Here is a 25,132-nt window from a genome sequence, read left to right as displayed (position 1 = left end):
TCTGTTATATAAAAAATTTGTCTCTTGTGTGATTGATGACCCAAAATTGCTTCTCTTATATAATGTTGGTGAAAACGCCAATTCTCTGAAAGACCAGCGCTGAACCTGAAAAAATATCCAGGTTCATGAAACAGTAAAAAGATTGTTAAAAGGGGGATAAGTTCACATCAGTGCCTTGTAATTACCGAGCAGGACGTTAAGGTTAATACTAGTCTATCCAAAGCCATTTGAGAACACACTAGGTTGGCACATGTTCAAGGCTAGTCACCAACGCCCCTCTAGAAATTCTTCTCAAACAGACAAAGCATGTGTCAATGACTTTGTTCAGTGAGGACTGTCCAGCCAAGGTAGACAGTGGGACGGAGGGGATTTCGTTTCACTACTATTAAACACTCACCGACATTCAAAGCCAAGAAAATCAAAAACATTATACCACTTATAGATGTTTAAATGTTCTCAAGTTAATATAGCGTGACTAATATGTTTGTTCCAAACAGAAGTTATTTTTTAGGGGTTGCTCTTTCACAGCTCCGGAGACTTCATGGATTTCAGAGCACTTCAAGTATCAACTTTTTCCCAAAAGAAGTGAAAAGAGACTCAACTTGTTGACATGCTGTAATAGTATAAAGCTATCAAATGTTTTTGGACTGACAGTTTAGATAATTTGGTTTGTGAAGAATAGTATGCTCAAATTTGCTATAGTAAAATGGTTTAAAATTGCCATAATATCTGAGGTTTCTTGCAATTACTTCTTTCATACTGACAGCTTCTTGTATAAGTGGCATGTACACATTCAAAAGAAACATTCTTTTTCATTGTTTCAAAAAATAAAATTGCAAAATGTTGCAAAAAAAAAAAAAAAAATGCTCATAAGGCTGTATTTGTTTGATTAAAAAAAAACAGCAATACTGTGGAATATAATTTAAATTTAAAATAAATATTTTCTATTTTAATACATTTTAAAACATAATTTATTCCCGTGGTGACAAAGCTTCAGATATCTTCAGAAATCATTCTAATATGCTGATGCTTAAGAAACATTTTTTATTATTATGAAGTTGAAAATGGGTGAGTTCTTTATCAATGTTTGTGGAAATCAAAATTTTTTCAGGATTTTTTTAATATTTAATTGAAAGATAGTTTATGCTAAAACACTGATTCATAGTTTATATAAAAAATATTTTGTTATGGATATGGAAATTAAATATAGACACTCTTTGAACCAAACAAAAGAGAAAAATAACTAACAATTGGGTGTAAATAGTTTGACCCAGCCAAAAAGAAATTAAAATAAATAAAATACACAAGTAAATAAACATGAGCATATAAAAAAACAGCTTGATGCTGTTAAGTCTCATTATGGCTTCTGCAAGTATTACATGGGAAAAAACAGTACATAATTCAGTGCATTATGATTTGTTAATCATATGTTTAGTTAGTTCTTTTGGTTTATAAATACATGGCTCTACATAAAAGAGCAGATACTCACAACCTATGAGCTCCTATGAAGGCTTGAGTTGATCAGTGCATATTTCGGTTGTTGTGCATTGCAGTGTGTCCTGGTCCCTTGTGTTCTGGCCTGGTTCTTGCTGGGTTTGATTAATCTGGGACAGATCCAGAGCAGTACTGGAATTCACTGGAGGGGAAGGGTTGAAAAGTTAAACTGATGATCTGGCTCAAGAGACAGAAAATGTGCTCAAGTGTGTGTGTATTTGACTGACTGTTATTCTTTGCAGCCTTCAGTGCTTCCCTCCGTCTTTCCAGGGCTTTCTCCAGCTCAGACTTCTGTGATGGCGATGGAGGGCGTGTCCCAGGCGAGGAGGAGGGGCCGGGACGCTTGGCGGAGTTCTAACAGAAAGATTCCATTACTATAGCTAATTTTAAACACATTTGAATTACAGTGAAAATCATATATACTTACATATAAAATAAGTGATAATAGTAATAATCAAATAAATAAAATAAAAAGAAATAAAGCAATCCTAACCAGGATTCCCTGAAGTTCCTGTATGGCAGAATTTGTCCCTTCTTTCTGCAGGAAAACCAGAGAAACAATTAAGCAGGCTATGTAATTGAATGTTATTATATTTAAAGGGGTCATGACCTGTCTCTGTTTTTTATTTTGTACTGTTCTCTTATAATGTTATAATGAGGTCCACTTATAATGTTATCAAGATTTTTAAAGAAGTAATAGGCTATTTTCTGTCCTGTTTTTAACCCCCCTCATCAGAACGCTCTGTTTGAATAGGTGTGGTGGATTGTAGACTAGTCGGAAGTAAACACCAACTGCTATGATTGGCTAACACGGTGATTGGTGTATGTTTGACAGCCTACATCCTTCACAGATGGACGCTGCTGTGATTTAGGTTAAAAATGCCCAAATACTCGTATCAAACAATCTGTTTAACAGACAAAGCAATAGTAACCACATAATAAAAACAGTCACTCAAACTTGTGTGTTGCAACATTACTGTCGGATCCAATATTGTCGGCACAGAGTCGTCTTTTAGTTTCACTATTTCTGAAAATCCTGCATTGAATTATGACTTGTTTGCAAACAAATCCACAGTAAAATGAAGTGAACAAAAGACCAAGTTCTTACTGACGCGGTCTGGAATGGATCCTCATTAAAAATAAAGATCATCCACTCTTTCCTAACTTTAGGATCAGTTTTTCAGGGACAGTTTTTCCACAACTTGGCACTGCACCGCATCTTATTGTCTTCAGAGCCATCTTTATCAGTTGGTTTCTGCGCAGACCTGTGCGTTCGCCTCTCTCGAACACTACATGCATGAACCAGTGGGCGGGGCTAAACAGGCAGTGATGTCGAAGCAGGCATTGATCTTCCTCTGTGGAGGCAGTGTTTAGCTGTGCTGTTACATCATAGAGTTGTACATTTCACAAGCTGTCGTTTTGGTAGACTGCCTTTAATATAAGCTGTTTTTAGATTAATGAGAAAGAAACTTACAGGATGTTTTTATTGTACAATGACCTCTTATGTGTCAAAAGATCAAGAGAATTTTGGTTTCTCAGTTCATGACCCCTTTAAAATGTTAATTTAGTGTGAATAGTTAAAAAAATGTCCAATCTCACCAAGGCTGCAAAAACAGTAATACTGTGCAATATTATTAGAATTTTAAATAACTGTTTTCTATTTTAATGTATTGTAAAATGTAATTTATTTCTGTGATGGAAAAGCTGAATTTTCAGCAGTCATTCCTCCAGTCTCACTGTCACATGATCCATCAGAAACCATTCTAATATGCTGATTTTGTACTCAAGAAACATTTCTTGTTGATGTTAAAAACAGTTGTGCTGTTTAGTATTTCTGTGGAAATCATGCTACTTTTTAACAGGATTCTTTAATAAAGTTTAAAAAACAGCATTTATTTGGAATATAAATCTTTTGTCTTTACTTTTCACTTTCACGATCAATTGAATAGGTCCTTGCTAAATATTTCATCAGCATATCTTTAGTAATTTCATTTAATGACACTGATTAACTGAATACAAGAAAGTTTAAAGTAGTGAGTGTTTTTGTGTTTGTATGAAATGTCTACCGGTCCTGGTTTGGCTCTGTTGGTTCTCTGGGAAGCACGTCGCAGTTGAACTCCTTTTTTGATGCGCTGCATCATCTCATCCACAGCTTGCTGTCTAATGTCCTTCTCTGTCAGACACACACACACATTTATTCATTTAGCTGACGCTTTTATCCAAAGCGACTTACAATTGCTGTATATATGTCAGAGGTCGCACGCCTCTGGAGCAACTAGGGTTTTAAGTGTCTTGCTCAGGGACACATTGGTGTCTCACAGTGGATTTGAACCCGGGTCTCTCACACCAAAGGCATGCGTCTTATCCACTGCGCCATCACCCCACACACACACACACACACACACACACACACACACACACACACACACACACACACACACACACACACACACACACACACACACACACACACACACACACACACACACACACACACACACACACACACACACACACACACACACGGACAGACAAATGGGATTTCTATTAAAACATTTAAACAGATCAACAGAGATGTAGATAAATATCATAATGTGCACAAATATCATAAAAAAAAAAATCAAAAGAAAGTTGATCTGTGATCTTTGTCTTTGTTTAGTGGCCTTGGCAAACACTTTTAGTCATGCTGTCATTAACTGTAACAAAAAATGTGAATATTATCTGCTTACCAGTCTGATGTTTTTCTGACATGATAAAAATCTCTCTAAAAACATTCTCTTTTGCAAAGGCACTAAATTGGCATTGCGTTTCAGAGCTAGAGTATAGTCCAATAACAACTTTCTATTCATATGAGATCATAAAAATGCTGTTCAATATTAACAAGAACGCCTGAAAGAAATCATTCGACAAAAGTATCTAAGATTTGGCCTGAACTTATACTTATTATAGGATGTGAAAGAATTTTAGTCAGTCCATTGGAAAGATCACCATTCCTTCAAAATATTCAAACCCAGTGAAAAAGAAAATCAAGCACTAGTGATAAAAGGAAGGCTAAAGTTCACCAGTCAGTTTCTATAAAACTGAACATCATGCCAATAACTGAAGAATTGTCTATTTTTCTTTTGAATAAATGGGTAATGACTTATCCAAACTCTGTACAAGTGTTTGTCCTTCAGCAAAAAGCTGCAAGTCTTCTTCCTCTTTCTCTCCCATCTTGTTTTTTAGTGTAAGTCTGAAAGAAATGGCTAAGAACAAACTTGAACTTGACCCAAGTCTTTCATTTTCATTTTTGCTGTGATGAAGAACAGAAGTTTGCTCTATGTGAAACGGTGTACATTAATTACTTTCCATCTGACGGAATGCACTGCAACATTTTAACTGATATTCAACACTGATCAAAAAGGTCAACATAAACATCTGAAATCTTTCATGTGGCTCGACGGTGAACAAAACTGCAGGGCAGCCCTGCTAATGAAACGAAACAAAGAAAAAACCTTGAACCATCAGCCATCGCTGATTACTGTGCTTTTAAATTATCAATCTATGTAATCTTTCCATTTATTAATACAATTATTATAAAGCAAAACTTTTAACCTGAGCAGGTTTATAGATTGGAAATGAACTCTGATGGCTGTTCGCTCTTTACCTGGGGTTTTCTCAGAGGAGTCCTTCTCCACTAATGCAATTTCAGTGCTCACATCTTTTTTCTTACGAAGCATAGAGAGTAATGAGCTATAAGAGATAGAGATAAAATAAAAATAAAAAAGGAGAACTAAAGCAAAATTTCCTGTTTGAACAATAAATGTGTCATTGAAACTTCCCGATGAGCAAACAGCCTGTTGACTGCAGTTTTCATCTGATATTTTTTTATTATTAAGTTGTATTTCCTCATTTTGTCACAAATAGACACTCACCTGAGTGGGTTGCTTGAGGAGGCAGGGGGTGGAGGTGGAGGAGGTGGGGGTGGGGGAGGGGGTCCTGGGGCAGCTGGTGGTGGGTTGTAGACCTTCTTTTTCAGTTCCTCCACTGCAAAACACAGATGTAAACACTGGGTTATTTAGAGTGCTGTTCAAAAGATCCATTACATTGATAAAAAGTGACAACAAATACATTTATTAATGTGACAAAACCTTTCGATTCCAAATAAAACACTTTTCATTTGAAAATTCTATTTTTATTAAAGATGTTTTCCACTAAATGTTTAGAGGAACAACTCATTTCAATACTGAGTATAGTAAGAAAAGATTTCCTAAATACCAAATATTAGCATATTAAAATGATTTCTGAAGGATCATGTGACACTAAAGACTGTATTAATGGCTGCTGAAAATTCAGCTTTGGATCACAGACATAAATGACATTTTAAAATATATTAAAATAGAAAACAGTTATTTTAAATGTTAAAATATTTCACAATATTACTGTTTTTACTGTATTATTTTTGATCAAATAAATGCAGCCTTGGTATGCATAAGAGACTTTTTCAAAAATCTAAAAACTGACCCCTAACGTGGTACCTGTGAATCTGAGGTCTTTAGCCTCGGTTTCAGCTTTAGTGTGTTTGTGCTGCCACTCTTTTCTCTCCTCATCCAGCAATTCAGTCTGTCTCTGTAACGCTGTCAGCTGCTTCTTTAATTCACTGCCATGTATCTGCTCTTCAAGAGCCTTCACCTGGAATCCACCAACAAAACATGGGTTTTAAAAACAGAATGTGATCTTTGAACTTTAAGGTATAGGCTTAGTTCACTTATAAAATGAACACTCTCCCATCATGCCATCAAATGAAATGTGACCAGGCCTCCTTCCACTTTCACTATATAGAAAACAGCAGCTTGGACACTGGACCAGTGTTTTTTTTTTTTTACGGTCACTGAGATACTATTATAGTCTTTAATATATTTTCAATTTTTATTTCAACTTTAGATAAACTTGTGATAATTCTGTTTTTTTAAGTTTTTATTATTGTGTGTTTTTTAGTCTTAGTTTAGTTTGCCTTGGCAACTTGTTGAAATAAAATAATTTTTTTTTTAATATATATATATATATATATATATATATATATATATATATAAAATGATTTCAGTTAAGGTTTGTAGTTGTACTTTTAGTTAACTATAAAAAGCCTGCACTGTACGTGTGTGTGACAAAATTATGACTTTTTTGGGTGAACCATCCCTTTAAGGCATTACAACATAATGACTGTACTTCCATCCCTCTTGTCATATTAAATATGTCATATACTCTGACTAAATTCTATAGTAATGGCAGACAAATACCATGAAGTGAGTGAGTCATGTCGACTCCAGCATTTTCCTTGATCCTTTAATGATTGTTTAAATGCAGAATACCGCTAATTCCTTCTTTTAGAAAGGCACATAATGAACTGCATGTGTGTGTGTGTGTGTCTGTGTGTGTATGCGTGTGTGTTTTGGTGTGACACTGAGAGGGGGTTGTATGGTTGATTTGATTGGTTTGTCTGTTATTATTTTAATGACATTCAGTCTGCACCCTCTCAGGACACTGTGACCTAAAGGACAGTGTGGGGATTAATGTGTGTGTGTGTGTGTTTATTACCTGCTGTTGATGCTCCAGTCTCTGTGTCTCTAAAGTGTGTGTGAGTGTGTTGATCTCTGCCAGAGCTTTCTGCAGAGCTTCTGTTGGAGACACACTCTGGATCAACATCTGGCTTTGTCTTTTCAGCTTCTTCTGTTCTACTAGCATCTTCATTCACCCACAGAGACAGAGAGATAAGCACACATTCAAACACCACTTAACTAACATATTCCAGGAATCCATAAATACTCAAGAGTTCCTAGCATGTTTTATACATTTCAATATAGTAATTATGAAATCAAATCAAACTGAGCTTTTACCTCATGTGCAAACTTCTCTGCTTCAGAACGCAGGTCCCTCTCAAGCTTTAGATCATCCTGCAAGGCCTCAAACTCATCTAGAGCATATTGAGAGACTACACACATACACATACAGGTAAGCTTTTCTATATATCTTGTCTACGGTATAATTTAAATTCCTGTTGACCTTCTGATGACATCCACTACAGGGCATAGACCTTTAAAAGGCATTTTAGGGTGTAATGTGCCATTTAATCAGCATGATCAAGTTAAGTTACTTTTATTTCTATAGTGCTTTATACAATACAGATTTGTATCAAAGCAACTTCACAGTGATAAACAGGAAAATAGCAGAATCAATCATGGAATTTTAACTATGGAGGCAGTTCAGATTTGGCTATTAAGCAGACAATAGTGTCTAATGATGACCTTTGGCTCTTATCCATTATTCTACTTCAGACCTCTTTACAGGTCTTTTATTTAAAATACTGTTCAAAAGTTTGGGGTTGTTTTTTATGTTTTTGAAAGAAGTATCTTATACCCACCCAAGCTGCATTTATTTGATAAAAAATTTTTTTTAAAACCAGCAATAATGTAAAATATTATTACAATTCTAAAAACTGAAAATAGAATTTATTCCTGTTATGGCAAAGCTGAATTCTCAGCATCCATTAACCTCTGCGTCACATGGTCCTTCCGAAATCATTCTAATATGCTGATTTGGTTGTTAAAAAAAAAAGATAATTCTTATTAACAATATTGTGCTGCTTAACACTTGTGGAAATGATACAAAAATATAATATAATAAGAAAGTTCAAAAGAACAACATTTATTTCAAATAGAAATTTTTGTAACATTATAAATCTCTTTACTTTTACTTTTGATAAGTTTAATTCATTCTTGCTGAATAAAAGTAGTAACGTCTTAAAAAAAAAAAAAAAAGGTAATTCCTCCAAACGTTTGAACGGCATCGTATGACAACATTATCTTCTTTTGTCTGCAACAGAGTGCAACTCTCTCAGATATATCATTATTAACAAAAGAAGACCAGAAATATAATTCTTTATTTAAAGTGACAAGATTATGACATTATGATTTTTTATTTTATTTAATTCTTGCATGGGTTACCAAGTTCGGTCCTGGAGGGCTGGTGTCCTGCAGAGTTTATCAAGGTCTTACTAGGTATACTTCAAACTTGCAAGTTTGCAACTTCCAACTTGCCTCAAACTTGTTGAGGCAAGTTGGAGCTAAACTCTGCAGGTCATCGTCCCCCCCAGGATCAAGTTTGATGACCCCCGAATTCATGCATCAAACGATTAAACAACTCAAAACACACACAAACAAAATATTTGTGAAAAATTATGTAATCTGATTTTTGCATAATCTGTTACGAGTCTATAATCAAGCAGAAGGTGTCAGAAATCACTCAGATTTACATACAAATACTGTATGACTTATTGTTATTGTATACAAGAAACACAGTATAGACTTTGAAAATGATGCAATGAAGATGTACCAGAGTGTGTTAGGATCAATGAATGTCTGGACTGGAAAGCAGTAGAGATAGAGTGACAGAGAGGCTGATGTAAGGGGATACAGTAGAGAGCATAAGCACAACTGACCTCTATTGTATTTTCCCAAGAGCTTCTTTTGTTGGAATGTTTCAGCTATTAAAACAGTATTATCATGCTTCTCTTTCAGGAGCTTAGGAAGAAAGGGAGAGTGAGAGCTTCATTTATTTGGGTATTTAATTGGTTCATCTGAAACACTGAACAACATGACACAAAGACAGATCCCTCTTTTCTATTTGGTAGTCATTATTCTGAGTGAAAGCCACTGTGAAACATGGCAAAGGTTAACATTAAAGACATTAAAAACATTTTCGTTCTGTCATGATTTTTACTTTTCATTAAGAAAAAAATAACATTTTGAGTGTATATTGTAGACATTTTTTAAAATGATTCATGGTAGATCTTTCTTAAAGATGGGTAGTTAGTTAATGCAGTAAATCCCAAGATTAAATGCCTTTCTCACATACTTCCTGTCTAGTTTGGCAGAGCTGCTCTCTTGTTGTCTCCAGATCGATCGCAATCTGCTTCTTCTCAGCCAGGATCACCTCTAGTTTATCCCTCAGCTCTACCACAAATAAACAAGAAAAGTATTAATAAAAAAAACTACAGTACAAAACAGCCTGAATTCTCAAGTGTCTTGTAACCAAACATGAATTGAGAACTGCAGCTTACATTTTTAGTCTGTTTCTTACAAAAGCTATTGTATCTAAGCCTGTGGTCACTTTCAAATTTGGTTTAACTGCTGTTTCAATAGAAAGATCTTTTAAAAATTGCATTTAATACTTAACACATATATAAAATTGCAACTCGAAAGTCTGTCACTTTGAACTGTTGTTTTATGTAAAAGTGTAAAATATTTTATATTTAATATCTAAAACAAAAAAAAAACTAATGTTTCACACACACAAAAAACCCCCACTGAGGATGAGTACATAACTAAATTTACATTTTTGCCACAAAAACTAGACACTTAATGACAAAGGTGTCTAATATCTGTACTATTAAATAATGACTGCTTTCACACATGTTTGTCAGCCATTGTTTAACTAAACAGGTAGTCAAGCCTCAATTTAATGCCAGAGCCTGTTATTATGACAGGCCCAGTCAATCTGCTTGAACAAAAAACCTGCAATTTTTTCGCTGTCTGTGTCATAGAAATTATACACTTCACCTTTAAAACTAATATGTCGATGCAAAAAGTATAAAGTGATAAAAAATATTTTATTAGGCAACACATTGTGGGACAGTGCATTGACCCACCTGTAATGACAATCTGACAGTGGGAGGAGCTACAGACACCTGACTCCTCCTCCTGTGGATCTTCATCATCCTCATCATCCAGACTGATCTCAGCGACGACATCAGCACCCAGGCGGGACATAAAGAGCATACTCTTCCTCTTCAGAGAACGGTTCTGTCTGTTCAACTGAGAGAAAGATATACATTTGTGTATTTGAAAGATACTTTATCCAAAGCAGCTTAGAGTGCATTTAATGTATACATTTCAACTCATGATCTGAGTGCTGCAGGCATCACACAGTACCAATTGAGCTACACTATCAAAACATGAATTTGCTTGGTCTCGGTGAAGAGAACGAAAAGCTAGTGTCTACTGACAGTGTAAAAAAAGTTAATCTAGCGAGGCCAATGTCGTCACATTTATAGGAGTAATCAGAGATCAAAATGACACCTGTAACACCACAAATGATATAAAACCCAAGCCAGTGATTTTCTGCGTTTGCCACAGAGAGAAAAGATATGAGAAATCAAATCAGCAGCATGTAGACAGACCAGCCCACTGGAACCCAGCGGGCGCCCATGCAATTCCCCTCAATCACACAGCCAAACACACACAGCACGAACACTCTGGAAAAGAGCAATAATCAAGGGCAAAATAATAGACATTTCATTACATGTATGCAGGAGCAGCAGCAGACACTCCTGTTTTCATAAATAATTACAGCATTCTATCAGGCGCGGCCACGGACCCTCTCCCTCGCCACATGCACATACCTGCATCTGAGAAATTTTACCGTTTTGAACACCCAATTAAAGTAATTTAAGTCTGGTCATACACATTTCAATTAGGGAGGCCACTTAATGGAAACTCAGAGAGCCAATGGGGGTGGAGGTATGTAAATTAGTCCCGGATGACATTCCGGTCAGAGAGAGAAAAAGAGTGGGAGGCAGGGATAAAATGCCCCTCTTTAACGAGCCTTTATTAATGACATCCAAGTGAGGACACCCAGCACGTGAATCCATTTCCTGATGCCGTCCTTCCTGCTGAATGCATCTTTTAAAAACGCAATCAACAACACATAATATGGGGATAAACACGCAGACACACACGCATACACGCTCACTCTGCGATAATCATCCGGCATTGATGAGAGCGCAGCGGTGAAATTACACAGTGGCAGAAATCAAACGTGCGTTCCCGAGGTGGCCAGGCCCCTCATCTCCTCTGATCACACATCAAAACAAAATGTCATGTGTTTGGATTGCACTTTGATTTGACTGCCACCACCCGCGGACCCTCATCCATTACTGCTTTTTAATTCAAAACGCTCCTGAGTTTAAGAAATTGATTATGATTTTTTCTCTCTTTTTTTTGTCTCTTGGCAGACAAAATTACAGCCGTCATACACAACAAATCATACCGCTGAAATGTAGAGACTATTTGAGACAATTCCACTCGCCATCCTCCAAGCACACCTACCAAAATTTTTGGACTAATTTAAATGTAAATTTGGGATGAGCCAATGCTGTAATTTTCACAACGTATCCTTCACACTATCAAAAAAAGAGGTGAGATTTATTTTCCATCCTGAGGGCTGAGATGCAAATCAAGTCAAAATCTTTCATACTTGTTTTATAAATATTTGCAAAATTAGTTCACATAAATACAGCGATAAGGCAATATCAAAGTTTAATGTCTGGTTATTTACTTTACTGGGTAAGTAGCCAGAATATAAGTGGAATAATGTATAGTCTGTTGGTCATTATGGTCAAATAAACTTAGGAATGCACCGATATTACAGATCTGGTCAAACCCGACAAGGTGATAATTATTTTCATGTTAAGGTATACAAATAGCCTTTATTAAAATGTAATACAGTTTTATATAAATAGATGAATAAAAACACTAAAAACTAAAATCAGTTGTTTTAAATGCTACAAGTGATCTAATTTAGGCTAATTATAATGTACAGTATGAAAATGGGTATTTAGTTTGAGATACGCTAATGATTACATTTAACAGTGTTATTAAAGCTTTAGTGTTTTAAAAGATTAATGCTAAGTTAAAATGAGATGATTACAAAAGTAAAAACAGAGAAAATGAGTATAAATAAATAACCAGTATCTCATCCAATACCAATAAATTAAAACAAATTGTAATATCATCAGATACACAATATGGTACCAAAATATTGTGCATTTCTAAATAAGAATCTTTCTCATTTTGGGGATAATGACCCATTGACTTTATATATTACAAAATGTTTGAAGGCAAAATTTCCACAGAACTTCTCTTATCTTGATAATAATAAGAAATATTTCTTGAGCACCAAATCAGCATATTAGAATGATTTCTGAAGGATCATGTGAGTCTGGGGTAAAAACGGCTGAAAATTCACCTTTGCCCTCAAAGTCCATCACAAAGTAAATTACATTTTAAAATATTTTATTTAAAATAGTTATTTTAAATTGTAATAATAATACTTCTGTATATTTGATCAAATAAGTGCAGTTTTGGTAAGCATAAGACACTTTTGAATGATATTGCAAAAAAAAGAAAAAAAAAACTCTTGGGAAAATCAACTATTTTAAATGCAAGAAACTTGGACTTGAGAGATCAATGCAATGCAAAGTGTTTCCTGCCTTAAAATAAAGACAGATGAGATATTTGAGAGGAATCGGCTATGTGTTGAAAGAGAGCAACTAGTGACAAACACAACTGCATCCTCAAACAGTCATGTGTCCTAACAGATGGAAGATGAGCAAACCTGTGGAGGCCGAAACCTACAGGACTCTCCTGCTGTTAGTTGCACAGACATGAGGGGCTCGGTGTGGGGGTGTTCACAGAGCGGCCAGGACAAAGGGCATCTGCACCAGTTTTCATGTGCAGTGGCCGCCGACGAACACAGAACAAGCTGGGCTGTGCATTTAAGGATGTCAGGAAACCATTGATTGGTTAAATCGAGCTTTTATCCAACACATAATGCTGAGGCACAAAACGGCCCAGCTGCAGGTCTATTTCCTCCATACAAATGAAATGCTCTGCAGTCTTCCTCAACCACAGCTCTCAGAAACATCTGTGATGGCTTCACATACTTCAAGGAAAAAATGTTGCTATACCTCAAGAGAAGTCTCGCAAGCGATTCTCAAGAAACGGCAGGACTGAAATCCTGTCATCCACGCCAAATAACAGTCAGCCAGCAGGGTTTTGTCACCTCAGTCTATTTTGTCAAGCACAAAAAAATAAATGTCAGTTTTCATTTGCACAGTGAAATGTCTTTTTTTTTTTTTCGCAGAAAGACTTCAAATGACAGCTACCCTGCTTCTAAAATGCAGGACAACAGTGTCTTTTTTCAATCTAAAGAGTATTTTCTCTTGGTCTTTATCTCTTTTATCTGTGCCTTTATTCCTTTCACTGCTACTGTTCTCTCATTTCTCTCTCTGTGTGTGGTGATCAGCGCTCATCACCGACAGACAGCAGAAGAAAGTTGATTCATCCATCAGAGAGACCGCAATGAGCCGGTAATCGTTCCTGCTAATTTGCCTCACACCTGGGCTTTTAGAGATCCATTTACCTGCTGAGCGCTCAGTGTAGATGCCACTTCACTTTTCAGACCCGACTGAGCCTGAACGGCAGAACTGAAACCCAACTAAACAATGTGCTGAGCTGGGACTGATGGAAAATTGAATACTTCTGTAATGAGCGGGTCCAGTGAGGTGGACTGGCAGTCAACACCAAGATGCAGGTATACGGGAGGGAGATAGTCTTTAAGATTGTCTCCAGCATGAACTGAATGGATTGACTGCCCATGTGGAGTACAATTGTGTGTACTTTGCTCAGGATGGAGGAAGAAATAAATGGATGGAAGGGTGGTTGGACAGAGGCATGATGGATCCCATTCACAATCTATTTACTGTGAAAGCATAAGCAAAAACATAGGTGTATGTTTCTGGAAGTATTGTTTCTGAAAAGAGTAGAGCAGAACTGAAAGAAACAGAATAGAACAGAACACACAGTAACAAGACCAAATTGAAACAGATAAGAAGAGAATCAAAAGAAAGAGTATCAAATCAGAATGAATCAGAACAGAACAAAGGAGAATCAAATGAAATGGAACAAAATCGAATGAAACAGAAGAGAACAAAATCAAATGAATCACAACTGAACAGTACAGAATCAAACAAAATAAAACAGAACAAAAATAGAATCACATGAAACAGAGCACAGGGGAATTGAATTCAACCGAATCGAATCAAACAAAAAAGAACAGAATCAAATAAATAGAGCAGAATAGCATCAAATGACAAGGAGACAACAGAGGAGAATAGAAGAGAAGAAAATGAAAGGAATAAGAACATAAAGGGGAATAAAATTGATCAGAGCAGAGCAAAGGAGAATCAAATGAAACAGAACAAAGAAGAATTGAATGAAACAGAGAAGAACTGAATTAAATGAATCAGAACAGAACAGGTGAATCACATGAAAATGAAACAGAGTACATGCGAATTAAATTAAACCGAACCAAGTCAAACAAAAAAAGAACAGAATCAAATAAATCAGAACAAAACAGAATCAAATGAATCAGAACAGAACAGAGGAGAGCAGAACAAAACAAAGTTAAACAGAACAGAAGAGAATGAAACAAAACAGAACATAATCAAATGACATGGAACACCAAAGAAGAATCAAATGGAACAGAACAGAAATACGGGGAATCAAATGAAACAGAATAGTGATCAGACCAGATGATCATAACTTTATTGTAAAACCCCACCTTTGAGGCCAAAGCTTCTACACTCTCTCTGCATGTCTTCTCGATCTCTAGATTCTCCTGAATGTTGTTCACCTCCTCGATCACCCTGTGTGACACTGAAGACAAGAAATATGTCAAATATTTTGATGTTTTCTTCAACACAAACACACTACAGTTGTCACTACAGGCAAGCACACAACTAATTGTCTGTCATGCACACACTGGAGCAGCCAGCACAGTACATCATGACGTTCACAGACAAGGTCACAACATCATACAATTACTCTGTCCAGAGCACTGAAACTTAGAACAGCTCTTTATCAGCTATCATGCTCTCCAGACTCCTTTCGAGCAAGTCGGCTGGGGACATTTGGTGTGTGAAACAGCTGGAACTACAGTTCATATGGTGGACAAAACACATGGTGTAACAATGCTAGCAATGATTTGAACTGTTTGATAGTTGATGTAGTAGAAGTATTCTGTAGTGTGACATGCTGTACTTCAACTAAAATAGAATATTTGTATCCATTGATCTGTCACCCTGTTGGACTATTTAAGTGAACAGTTTTCCATCATTATCTGCATATTTGAACCCTTTCCAACACATACACATTTTTTAGAAATTAATACTTTTATTCAGAAAGAATGCATGAATTGATCAAAAGTGACAGTAAAGACAATTATGTCGCAAAATATTTCTAATTCAAAAATAAATTATGTTCTTTTAAACTTTCTAATAATCAGAGAATCCTGAAATAAAAAGTATCACGGTAACGTATCGGTGCAGTAACATAAAATGTATCAAAACAACTGTTTTCAACATTGATATTAATAATAAATGTTTCTTGAGAACTAAATCAGCATATTAGATTGATTTATGAAGGCTCATGCGAAGCTGAATCCTGGAGTAATGGCTGCTGAAAATTCAGTTTTGCCATCACAGAAATAAAATCAAAAAGGAAAATAGCTATTTTATTTTTTTATTTCTGATCGAATAAATGCAACCTCGAAGAGGACAAGAGACTTCTATAAAAAAGATTAAAAACTGACCCCAAACTACAAACTAATATATATATATATATATATATATATATATATATATATATATATATATATATATATATATATATAAACACAAACATCTTGATGCTGAAAAATGTCCTTCTTACATGTCCTTCTTTCAGATTTTCTTTTCTACACAATAACCTCTCCATCTCAGCCTTCACAGAGATGTTGTCTATTCCATAGATCTATTTGAATTAGTTCAGTGCTGCCCCTCATACTGATCCTATAGGGACGGGAGACTGAGATCAGCGCAGGCCTGTCTATCCTAGGCTCATTGTTTGGGTTAATCGAGTTATCTGCGGTGTTTCCTTGCTTTCACTGGCAAGAACCTTCAAAAATCTACAGTCTCTCTGAAGAGTCTCTCTTTGTGATACATTTCTAAACATTTAAGGTTACAAATGAAAAAAAAGGTCACGTGCAAAAAGAGTCTCAAAACAAGCTGATTTGAGAAAAAACTTCCAACATTCAAATTCAAAACACAGTCAGCCTGACGAGCAGCCGCAATCTATCAACTTCCAAAGAGGCGGAAGATGGCGAGATGGAAGAGGCAGATGCTCTTAACGCCTGGAGCTCTTACCTTATTTGTGTCCGTAATCACCAGAGACTGGCCACGGACCAGCTCACAGCCTCTTAACTAATTACACATTGTGGTTGAGAGGCAAAAACAGGAATTAGCACCATCACGACCAGCGGCTGCCTCCCAATGACACCTAATTAAAACTTGATGAACACCCGTGTCTGCGATATCCAAGTTCCCCCTGTAAGCCTTTCGCTGTCACTCATTAAACAGTACTTAGCTGCCAGTTGGTCCCCCTCCACCCCATCTTTCATCTCTCTCTCTCACTGGTAGTACTAGCACTAAGTGACAGGTTAATTGTAATAGCTGCTACACATAAACCAGGCTAAGTGTGAGGCAGTTGCGGAGCAGGAGGGGGATGAGGGGGAGACTACACACGTCAGGCTTGGCAGCTTTAATTGTAAGTTTTGGCCTCGCCATCAACGTTGCATCTTCAAATCTCTTTCTTCTCGCGGCGTTCCTCTGTTTTCCCCCCGGCTCTTCGCACATGCGTCTTCTCAGAGACAGACAGTGATTACGTGCGCGAGGACGCCGAGTATAATGCTATCGGGCCTGCGTGTTGGAGAAGTGAATTAGAGCCTCTGATGCTGTTTCTACAGCGCCGAGCTTGATGAGGGGGCAGATGCCTTTGTGGTCTTATCATTAGAACACAATGGTCATGTTGTCATCAACCTTGCCATCTCCAATTGAAAAGACATGATTGTGTGTTGGGGGCTTTTTCCTTGCTCGCTCCCCCCCCCAGCCAGCCAGCCAGCCAGCTTTGCACTGAATAGGAGCAATTTTCCGAGAGCTATGAAATCACGTAATAGCTCCTAATATGCAGCTGCTCTGCTAGAAGCTGCAGCCACTATTTAAGTGGAAGTCATACACAATACGTGTTTATGGCGGAGGAAACATGAGTAAAGGCCAAGATTATTCACAAAAACACACGCTCTTCTCTATCAAATAATGACCTATTTCGTGCATTAAAATGACGATGTAATGGATTTTTTCCCTCTCCTCCCCAACACCACCAGCCATTTGTTGTGCTTTTTAAAATTTCGCCTTTTTATTCACGTTTGAATTCTACGTTTCCTCCAGCGAAGAAAAAGGAGGTGACATTTGTATAGAAGCACGAGAGAGGTGAAGTGCAGCGATTTGGTGAGGGAGGGACCACCAAAAAACCTATCTGAGACAAACCTGTCGCTTTCCCCCTCACTCTGGTGTGTGTGATTGATATCAACCCCAAACTTCAGACTATGAGAGCGAAAGTGGTCGATAGCTCCACTCGTGTCTGCAAAAAGAACATCTCAGATGTGAATTTGGTACCTAATGTATTCATCAAAACATCCTACCTAGCATTACATACCCATTTGAGCACAGTGAATGTAAACTCAAATACATAATTTGTTCACACAAGGATTTTTGCAGTTTGAATAACATTAAAACAGGTCTTGTTGGAAAACAGGGAAATGATGATTACGGAATAACTGGGTGTGTGTCTATATGGAATGGTGTCATAGTTCTTGCAATATTCTGTGATCAAAGTCCAAAGGAGCAAAGCACATATAGCCTGTATTTCCCACAAAAACTGAAGTGAAAGTAGTCTTAATAATAATAAATCACACTTGCTTTAATGTACTACACAGAAGGATATCTGATGTGCATTTGAAGATCTTTGAAGTGAATCTAAGATATTAAAAACCAACCTTGTTCAAATTCTTTTAGCTTCCTTAAGGACTCATCTCTCTCCTCTTGCATTTTTTTACACTGTAAAAAAAAATCTATTATCAGATGTATGTCATATCATATATGATTTACAACCCGATTTCCGGATATGCTTTTAGTTTTCATTATATTCAAATGTAAAAAGAGTCCCAAACGCTTTTTAAATTTGAATAAAATGAAAACTAAAAGACTTTCAAAATCACATGAGCCAATATTTTCTTCACAATAGAACATAGAGAACATAAATATTTAAACTGAGAAATGTTTTACACTTTTATCCACTAAATGAGCTCATTTCAAATTTGATGCCTGCTACAGGTCTCAAAAAAGTTGGCATGGGGGGCAACAAAGGGCTGAAAAAGCAAGAAATTTTGAAAAGATTCAGCTGGGAGAACATCTAGCAACTAATTAAGTTAATTTACATCAGGTCTGTAACATGATTTGATGTCTTAGAGAGACAGAGTCTCTCAGAAGTAAAGATGAGCAGAGGCTCTTCAATCTGTGAAAGAATGCGTAAAAAGATTGTGCAATACTTTAAAAACAACGTTCCTCAATGTCAAATTGCAAAGGCTTTGCAAATCTCATCATCTACAGTGCATAACATCAAAAGATTCAGAGAAACTGGAGAAATCTCTGTGCGTAAGGGACAAGGCCGAAGACCTTTGTTGGATGCCCGTGGTCTTCGGTCCCTCAGACGACACTGCATCACTCATCGGCATGATTCTGTCATTGACATTACTAAATGGGCCCAGGAATACTTCCAGAAAGCACTGTCGGTAAACACAATCCGCCTGTTTCAAAGTGGAAAAGTGTTCTATGGTCAGGCGAGTCCAAATTTGACATTCTTGTTGGAAATCATGGACGCTGTGTCCTCCTGGCTAAAGAGGAGGGAGACCTTCCAGCATGTTATCAGCGTTCAGTTCAAAAGCCAGCATCTCTGATGGTATGGGGGTGCATAATTGCATATGGTATGGGCAGCTGGCATGTTTTGGAAGGCACTATGAAGTCCAGGGCCCGTATTCAATAAATAGCAGTAAAAGTTTTTAGCTAAGTGTTTTCTCTTAAAACCTATTCACAAAGCTGCTGAGGCAAACTTTTACTAAGGAATAGAAAGAAGTCTTAAGCTAAGAATAAGGGAGGGGTTGACCTCGTTGCTATGGATCATGTCAGCATGCTTACTAACTATGCACACAGTGATTGGCTGATAGGGGAGGGGCATGGTCTCTGTCAGAGATTGATTCCTAGAAATATTGTAGAGGCAGCAATATTTATGTATATATTATAATATTTATGTTGCATATTCAAACAAAGTTTTAAAAATAAAATGTTAATTGCCACATTCAAATAAAGATTTTAAAATGCATGGTAAGTGCACTAAACCAGTGTATGTTCAGCTAAATGTCTGCCTCTTGCATGTATGATTCTCGTAGCGGATATGCATATAAACAGCTTTTTAATTAACAAAGTAGAATCATCATGGCTGATAGTAAGACATGCAAACGTAAAAGAAAACCAAACTGGACGTAAGTACAGCTGTTACTTCTTGCCCAACTGGTTAATGAAAAGGATATCAAAGGAAAATTTGGAGTTGGGATAACCTCCAAACCCTAAAAGTGATACCTTTTTAAAAGCTCATTATCGTCAAATGTTTCTAAAATGTTTATATTCTGAGGCAGATTGCCAGAAACAGCCATTTTAGGACAGTTGGTGACTTAGGAGTCCTCTTCACCACTCCTAATGTTTCACAGATTTAGGAGCTAGTTTTAGTGAAATACTCTTAGAGCAAAAATTTAGGAGTTCTAAATTTAGGACTGACACGCCCATTATTTGTAAGATTTTCTCCTAAATTGGCAAGTTAGGAGCTACTTCAGGGCCCGTATTCATAAAGATTCTAAGAATCCTCTCAGAGAGCTCCTATTTTAGCTTAAAAATTTCTAACTAGGAGTCTTAGCTTAAGAGTGATTCAGGACCAATCTGAGAGCAACTCTGAGCAAGGAAAAGACAAAAACTTTTATCTTAGTGAGGAGGCGGGGCTGACCCCATTGCTAGCTATGACACAGTCTTTTGAAAACTGTGATTGGTTGGTTGTCAAGAAGGAAATAAAAGAGTGCTTTTAAGAGAAGGGTATATTATAAACCTTCACTTTGAAATTAAAGGCGTAATTTTTCCTCTCGCTCTTTCTCTCTCTCTCACACACACACATTATATATGTATATATATTCTTTATTTTTTATTTACCATGCTGTCATACTTACCGTGTTTTATAGGAAATGAACAGAGACATATAAGCCAAGTGCTGTAACAGACCCAAATCATCACTGCTGCATAGTTGCATTTTTCCAGTTGCCAAATATGTTAATGTAGTGATTACGTCCATTTCTGGCGCTATGGCATTTCTGCGCGGTGTCTGAGATGTTAGAGTGTCTCAAATAAGATCGGTCACAAACATGATCCCTGCACGAGCTAATGTGTAGCGTCTTATTAACTCACTGTCATGCATTGTGTGCAACACATTTCTTCTCCCTCTTCATGTTTCGTCCATTTTCTCCGCTGCTAAAGAAACTCTTAAGCCCCTTAAAAGTCCTCGTCCGTACTCCTAACAATTTTGGACCTTAAGACCTCTTTTAAGGGTTAAGATGCTTTCTGAATTACTTTTTTCTTTACTAGGATCTTTTCTTTAATATTAAGAGGAAACAGAATTTTCTAAGAAAAATAATTTTCTTAGAATTTTGTTACTAGGAGCAACTCTTAACACTAAGATTCTTCATGAATACGGGCCCAGATCTTTTAAAATAGAGAAAATTTGGTGCATCATTAAATGAAAAATACGTCAAAGATGACCACAAACTCTTCAGCAGCTGCAAACCTATATCAGGCAAGAATGGGACCAAATTCCAACACCAAAACTCCAGAAACTCATAACCTCGATGCCCAGACATCTTCAAACTGTTTTGAAAAAAAGAGGAGATGCTACACCCCCGTCCCAACTATTTTGAGACCTGTATGTAGCAGGCATCAAATTTAAACATTTGTTATGTTATCTATGTTCTATTGTGAATAAAATATTGGCTCATGTGATTTCAAATTCTTTTTATTTTTCATTTTATTCAAATTTTAAAATGTCCCAACATTTCCAGAATTCGGGTTGTACATCAAATACATCATATGTGACCCTGGACCACAAAACCAGTCATAAGTGTCAATTTTTCAAAATTGAGATTTGGCTGAGATACAACTATTTGAAAATCTGGAATCTGAGGGTGCAAAAAAATCTAAATATTGAGTAAATCACCTTTAAAGTTGTCCAAATGAAGTTCTTAGCAATGCATATTACTAATCAGAAATTAAGTTTTGATATATTTACGGTGGGAAATCTACAAATTATCCTCATGGAACATGATCTTTACATAATGTCCTAATGATTTTTGGCATAAGAGAAAAATCTATAATTTTGACCCATACTGTTGGCTATTGCTACAGATATACCCCAGCGACTTAAGACTGGTTTTGTGCTCCAGGGTCACATATATTGTATATGGCTGGTTCAGTTGCCAAAGTATGCACTGATAGAACAGATTTTTTTATTTGAAACAGAACATCTGCACTCATTTAAAATTATTTATTTAAATAATTTATCTACATTTAATTTTTTATTAAAAGCAAACATCCCAAAATATCATTTTTGAAGGGATAGTTCACCTAACAATGAAAATGCTGCCATCATTTACTCACCATCATGTACAGTTTAAAAGTTTAAAAGATTTTTTAGGTCTACATGTTTTTGAAAGAAGCCCTTCACGTTCGCTAAGGCTACATTCATTTGAAAAAAAAACCAGTATAATGTCAAATATTATTTCAATTTAACATAGCTAATTTCTATTTTAATATATTTTGTAATGTAATTTATTCCTCTGGTGGTGGGAAAGCTAAATTTTCAGCAGCCATTATTCTTTAGTGTCACATGTTCCTTCAGAAATCTTTCTAATCTACTCACCCCCCCCCCCCCCCCCCATTTTGATTAAATAAATGCATCTTTTTTGAACAAAAGTCTTCTTTCAAAAACATTTTTAAAAAATCTTACAGACCTCAAACTTTTGAATGGTAGTATACATGAAGGTGAGTAAAGATGACAGAATGCAGAATGTTGTGTTCCAATACAATGAAAGTCAATGCAGTGCTGAATTTTGTTTTTTTATATATAATATAATATATATAATATAATATAGTTTCGGGTGAACTATATTACCTTTAAGACCACACAGATCTTAGAAGCGCAAGGAAAAAAGAAATAAAGGGTGAAATAATGACAGTAAATATCTTACCTCCTTTTTGATTTTCTCATATTCTTTTTGGAGGTTTTCATACTGGAGAAGCACTGCAGAAATACAAGGACGCCAGTTAAACATGTCTCACAAATTCCCATGAACTACACAGTAAGTTAACGCAACACACTACACGGGAGGAAACTCAGGAGGAAACTTCTTCTGCAAACCACATCTCATATTCAGCGTGAGGAGGACAGCTCATGGAAACGAGTGCTAATTTACACAAGTATTTTTAATGTTGCAAAAATATATAATTACAAATAGAGGAAATTCTCTTCCAGGATGATAAATACATCTGCTGGCGAGGATGATGACAGTTCCACTCATATCTGTCTACATTCTGCCTGTTGTGTGAATCAGCAGCAGCTCCACTGAATATGCATCTAATTTTAGAGCAGAAGACTTGATCTGTAAAGGGTTTACAAACCACACTGTGTCTGGGTTATTAATGTCACAGTTACACAGACTACCATGGAAAAGACCAGAGCAGACAGCAACTTCAGTTTAATTTTTTCAAGTTCCAATCTTCAGTAGAATAATGTGAATAATCCTAATGTTTTCTCTCTCTATTTATGATGTCAGTAGGGCGCTTTGAGCAAAAGGATACGATACAAATCTCGCCTTAAGACATCTTTCAAAGCGTTGTTTACTAACCTAATTCTAGAGAGAAATTATACAGCAGTCAAGAACATTTACTCATTTAATTCCAACAATAACATCTGTGGGTTCAAAGAAAGTTGATGTTTTTAAGAGTTCAAGAGTTGAAACTTAAAGTGCAGACTGTCTTGATTTCATGTATTTTGATTTCAGACTTGACAGTTTTGATTTCAACAGTTTTACATGGCTGCTGTAAACAGTCATATGACTAGAGCTTTCAGAGATGGTATAATACAGGTACAGCTATCATAATAATATTCAAATGGTCTAAGCCATATAAATAATTATCACAATACGTCAGTGGTCACATTTGTGCCTATTTGAAAACCCAGAGCCCAATTCTGAATGAGTAGATATTTTATACACGCTGAAATGTATTGTTTTAATGCAGATTACATCAGAGTAAATATGCATTGATTCTTGATTTATCAACCACAAATTTCCCCACAAATTCTATAAAGTTTTACGGATCAGCTGAGAAATTTGTTGCCACTTATAAAAAAAACAGTTTGTTTCATTTGGTTATCCAAGTAGTAAAATGTGTTTACTTAGCTAGGACAAAATATAATTAAATGGGTAAGAAGATGTCAAGACAGGCTGCAATATAGGCTACGTTTCATCTTTACATGAAAACAAAAGAAATGCCAGGATGTTAACCAAAAATGTGTGTGCATGTCCAAACAAGCTCTCACTCAAAGCAAAAGGATTTATGGAGTATTTTCCACTGCATGCAGAAAAGATTACAAAGTACAGAGAATGTAATGATACAATCTTTGTTCCGCTTCAGTTTGTTGGTTGGTAAATGGATTATTTGTTGTACTATTACGGGCGTTTTCTTTCTGGGGAAAAGGTTAAAATAAAGTCGACATCGAGATGAGTGTTAAAACTAGGGGGGAAAAAAGAAAAGAAAAAACATTACTTCACGTAGGCCTGTTATTATAGTACCTGTGTGTTGACAGTTACAGAGTTTCAGCAGCCTATTTTCTATACACTAATAAGCGCACTGGTTAGGGCACTCCTAATGCATTCGACAGTCACTCTTACTTACATTTGTTGGACAGTTCTGAAATCATTTTCCCTTCTTTCTGCTCTCCCGTTGACGCCATTGAGAGGTCCTGTGGTTACTGGATACTGATTCAAAACTCCGGTTAAGCACAGCACGAGAGATACAGGAAATGACACCTGGTCACACCTACTGTCACCCGTGTGCTCCGTTAAAGTAAAAATCTACCATGCAAACCATAAAAACAACCATAGTTTGCATTAAAAAGGTAACAGATTTCAATTTGTGCTATTATTTAAATGGGTTTTGTAAAATTCAGTTTTACCTGTGTCTCAGACCGATACTGTTAAAAACAAAATAGTAATTTTGGAGTGTTTTGTTTTTACTGCTTTTATATTAGTGTGGCCTCATTTCATTGGGGTCCAAACATTTTGCCCCTTTTAACGATTTTTTGCAAGTTAGTGTATTTGTTTAGGAAGGGAATATAAGAAATATAAGAAAAGATGGATAAAGAAAACAGGAAAAATCAAAGTAAATGTAACTTTTGAAAATTGATATACAATTTTTTTTATTGTTTGTGTGTAATTTCAATTGTACCAATTATTTTTCAGTAAGCAGAAATTAAAAATTATAGTTATTGTGTGTATTAGCATATATAAAACGCTGGCGATTTTAAATGCAATTTTATTCTAAAAGTGTTTACACGTCATTTCAATACAGGTCTAGGATTATCTATAAGCGGTGGGGGGATTTTGACACTGCAAAATGTGTAATTTTAACTGCTTTTTTCAATGTCATTTTTGCTGCCATGTTACCCTTTTCATTGTAGTAATTATGGTATTCGAGGAAAAACAACCCCTGGGGCATACAACTGCAAGAAGTTAAAGA

General features: G+C 36.2%; 1 protein-coding gene across 1 annotated transcript in view; it reads right to left on the bottom strand.

The window, feature by feature from the left end:
- LOC306850240 (shootin-1-like) overlaps nt 1-24,411 on the bottom strand; it is a 29,986-nt gene extending 5,575 nt beyond the window's left edge. The window contains exons 1-16 of the mRNA XM_079385757.1: nt 24,290-24,411; nt 22,582-22,634; nt 18,241-18,301; nt 14,932-15,026; nt 10,178-10,343; nt 9,385-9,482; nt 8,969-9,050; nt 7,368-7,462; nt 7,069-7,215; nt 6,012-6,165; nt 5,409-5,520; nt 5,141-5,226; nt 3,561-3,667; nt 1,988-2,032; nt 1,722-1,848; nt 1,490-1,636 (exon numbers count right to left, since the gene is read on the bottom strand). Of these exons, the coding sequence (XP_079241883.1) occupies nt 1,503-1,636; nt 1,722-1,848; nt 1,988-2,032; nt 3,561-3,667; nt 5,141-5,226; nt 5,409-5,520; nt 6,012-6,165; nt 7,069-7,215; nt 7,368-7,462; nt 8,969-9,050; nt 9,385-9,482; nt 10,178-10,343; nt 14,932-15,026; nt 18,241-18,301; nt 22,582-22,634; nt 24,290-24,347 (1,620 nt within the window). The 5' untranslated portion in view covers nt 24,348-24,411 and the 3' untranslated portion in view covers nt 1,490-1,502. The remainder of the gene's footprint in view (nt 1-1,489; nt 1,637-1,721; nt 1,849-1,987; nt 2,033-3,560; nt 3,668-5,140; nt 5,227-5,408; nt 5,521-6,011; nt 6,166-7,068; nt 7,216-7,367; nt 7,463-8,968; nt 9,051-9,384; nt 9,483-10,177; nt 10,344-14,931; nt 15,027-18,240; nt 18,302-22,581; nt 22,635-24,289) is intronic.
- Between the last annotated feature and the right edge of the window lie 721 nt (nt 24,412-25,132).

The sequence above is a fragment of the Barbus barbus genome (genome assembly GCF_936440315.1).
Source record: "Barbus barbus genome assembly, chromosome: 30".
NCBI classification, from domain to species: Eukaryota; Metazoa; Chordata; class Actinopteri; order Cypriniformes; family Cyprinidae; genus Barbus; species Barbus barbus.
The sequence above is the reverse complement of the archived record's forward strand: the minus strand, read 5'-3'. Positions and strand labels throughout refer to the sequence as shown.